This window comes from Rutidosis leptorrhynchoides, chromosome 3 (assembly GCF_046630445.1).
Source record: "Rutidosis leptorrhynchoides isolate AG116_Rl617_1_P2 chromosome 3, CSIRO_AGI_Rlap_v1, whole genome shotgun sequence".
NCBI classification, from domain to species: Eukaryota; Viridiplantae; Streptophyta; class Magnoliopsida; order Asterales; family Asteraceae; genus Rutidosis; species Rutidosis leptorrhynchoides.
The window spans coordinates 600,836,477-600,839,370 of NC_092335.1; the positions used below are offsets into that span (position 1 = coordinate 600,836,477).

Below are 2,894 nucleotides of genomic sequence, written 5' to 3' on the forward strand. Positions count from 1 at the left end.
CGCACTTTAATTTATAGGCTAAATGTTGGGCCACCATAGTACATGGTACCATTGTTTTGGATATTGTATTTATTTTAGTCTCTTTGTTACATGTGGCTTATTGTTTTGGATATTGTATTTGTTGGTGTTTGGGGATGGTTTTAGTGATTCGGATGCTCAAGGCTCGGATTTAATTAGCTTTTATTTTTTGGTTAGTGATAGGGATTGTTTATTGTTTACAAGCCTTGCAGCGCGTTTGTTTCGATTATATCATTGTTCGTCTTTTTCATCTATCGATAAAAAGACTTTATTTTATTGTTATCGTTATTTTTGCCAAAAAAAAAAAAAAAAAAAAAAAAAAAAATAGTACTACGTACATGGTACCAAACTACCAATGTAACCAAACACTTTAACAAGCTAAATGTTGGGCCACAAAAGTACATGGTACCTATTGGTGACTGATGTTTGGGCTAGATATATTTGCCACAAACAAAAACATTACCATAGACATAAGATGTACGGAGTATTAACAGCATGGGAGAGGTTCAATACCGAACCAAAAATGCTACAAAACTAATTAATGTGCACATATTTACACTTATGCACAACGGTACACATTAAAAAAGGTTTGTATTTGTGCACAAAAATACACTTGTGCACTATACATTAAAAAAGTTAATGTATTGAATTTTTAGCGCAATCTCATAAATTTTAAAACTTATACTCCGTATATAATAAGTATCTTCTGTATTAAATTAAATTTAAATTAAATAAATTAGCACAATAACAATCGAAAAAAAAAAAGTGAAAAATCATATTTGACACGTCATCCTCCGAATCATCCCTCACACGAGTGGTTTGCACGTTGAAGTAATAGGGTCCCACATAGCAGGCAACAAATACTTACGCCCCTTCACACCATTCGCATTATAGCTAACTTTTGTCTTCTTATCAACCAAAACACTTCCCGGATACCCGGGAAACGCACCCGACCCGAATATCCCGGTACAAGCCGTAACAGCTTCTAATGGAGCACTAGCCGGACCCTGAAAATACCCGGTATCAAACGGGTTTGTCACTGTTCCAGCCAAAACCGTTGCTATGTTAATCACCATACCATCTATACCAATGTCCCGGTTAGGGGCACCCAACGGGGGCATTTTAGGACCAAAAGTGGGGACCACAAATGGCCACGCGCATTGATCAGGACATTGAGTTGCTGAGTTACCAACCCATGCATAGGCAAAGTTATGACCCTTGTTAAAACGTGTTGATCCGTGGGTCCCACACCGGTTCATACAAAAACCGGTGACCTGGACATCCGCGGATGTTAATACTAAACTAATTTCGTTAGCTCCTTTATTTTTAGAAGCTAATGAAATTAGGTTACTATCTTTAAGTGATTTTCCAAGTGAGTATTTTTCGTCAAATATCTGTTTCCCTAAACGGATATTTCGGGGCCCACCTTTGTAATTCGAAGTAGTTTGCCACCATGATGAGGTGGACGGCGAAAGAGGGAGTTTTGCATTGAGTGAACTAATGAAATCGGTTATTATTGTTTTTTGGACGGGCGAAAAGTGTCCGTACCATAAAAGGTTAATGGAAATGTTGCCTTTGAGGATTGATCCTTTATGGTATTTGAGGACGGTTGTTGGTGTTTGTACGAGAGCGAGTTTGCGAGGGATTGTGGCGGAGATTGGGTGGATTATGGTGGAGATAATGAAGAGAATTGAAGCTAAAAGTGTGATAGTTGTTTGCATGGTGTTTGATATGAAGAAATATAATGATAAAAATGTTGTATTTGTTTTGATTGGAGAAGTGTTTGTTTTGAGGGGTATTTAAGTTGTTTAGGTTGGGAGAAAGTAGGAGTGGGGTGCATGTATAAAAAATAAGTAGAAAACGCGTTTGACTGACTTTTGTTGAGGTGTAAGAAAGTAGAAACCTGTGAGGATATTGTATTATTAAATATATATATATATATATATATATATATATATATATATATATATATATATATATATATATATATATTACATACGAAACTCTAATGAACCTATAACCTTAATGGACCCAAGTCCACAATTGGATTGGGCCGCTAATATATCATTTAACACTCCCCCGCAGTCCGAACAGCGAAATCGCTAAAGTTCGAACTGGAGCAAAACAATAAACATTAAATTAAAGAAATAAAATAAACACTATTTTTTTTCTCATTTGTTGCATCGAATAGTCTGATTTTCGTTGTTAGAGTTGCAGATTTCTTGACGGCTTCTCCTTTTCCGTAGCGTTTTTTTTTACGCCGTGAGTTACTGTGCCTAAGGATCAAGTACCGCTTTCATATGCTACTTTTGTTGAGAATAACATATTCTTCAACGCTGCAAACAAGAGAGAATTGACAATATTCTTTTTTTTTGTGTTTTTTATATTACTATTTTTTTCGGAGTTTGGAACCTAGTTAAGCTAGACGACTCATCCACATGCCGATTATTTATAGAAAATAATAAATTAAAAACAAGAACCAAATGATGTTGATGAAAACATTCGATGACGGCAGGAAAGAAAGATTGCAATAAAGAGAGTAACATGATAACTTGATGTACATCTTCCTTTTCTCTCTCAACCAAACCCACCCCCTTCCGTTTCCGTTTCCTCTCCTTTTCAAATTCACTCAAATTCCACTCCAAATCCCATACCACCACCACCTCCACCTCCACCTGTTCTTCATGTTACGTACGCCGAGGCTGTTGGTGGGTACACTCCAGCTAAGTCGCGACCGGAGCAAAGACAGTCACCAAAAGAAGGTTTTCAAAGAAGTTACTCACAGAAGGTGTCTACTGTTTTTTTCGGTAATCTGGCAAGAGGTACTACTCCGATGGTAATTAGTGAGCACTTCAGGAGATATGGCTGGATCCAAA

The 2,894-nt window shown here is 36.9% G+C and overlaps 1 protein-coding gene across 1 annotated transcript; it reads right to left on the reverse strand.

Moving 5' to 3' along the window:
- Nucleotides 1-684: 684 nt before the first annotated feature.
- LOC139898822 (protein EXORDIUM-like 2) lies at nucleotides 685-1,775 on the reverse strand. Its single transcript, XM_071881604.1, has one exon. The coding sequence runs from the start codon at nucleotides 1,737-1,739 to the stop codon at nucleotides 825-827; it is 915 nt and encodes a 304-aa protein (XP_071737705.1). The 5' UTR covers nucleotides 1,740-1,775; the 3' UTR covers nucleotides 685-824.
- Between the last annotated feature and the right edge of the window lie 1,119 nt (nucleotides 1,776-2,894).

Excerpts from the sequence above, each read along its gene's own strand:
- LOC139898822 (XM_071881604.1), bottom strand. The coding sequence starts at position 1,739 with ATGCAAACAACTATCACACTTTTAGCTTCAATTCTCTTCATTATCTCC.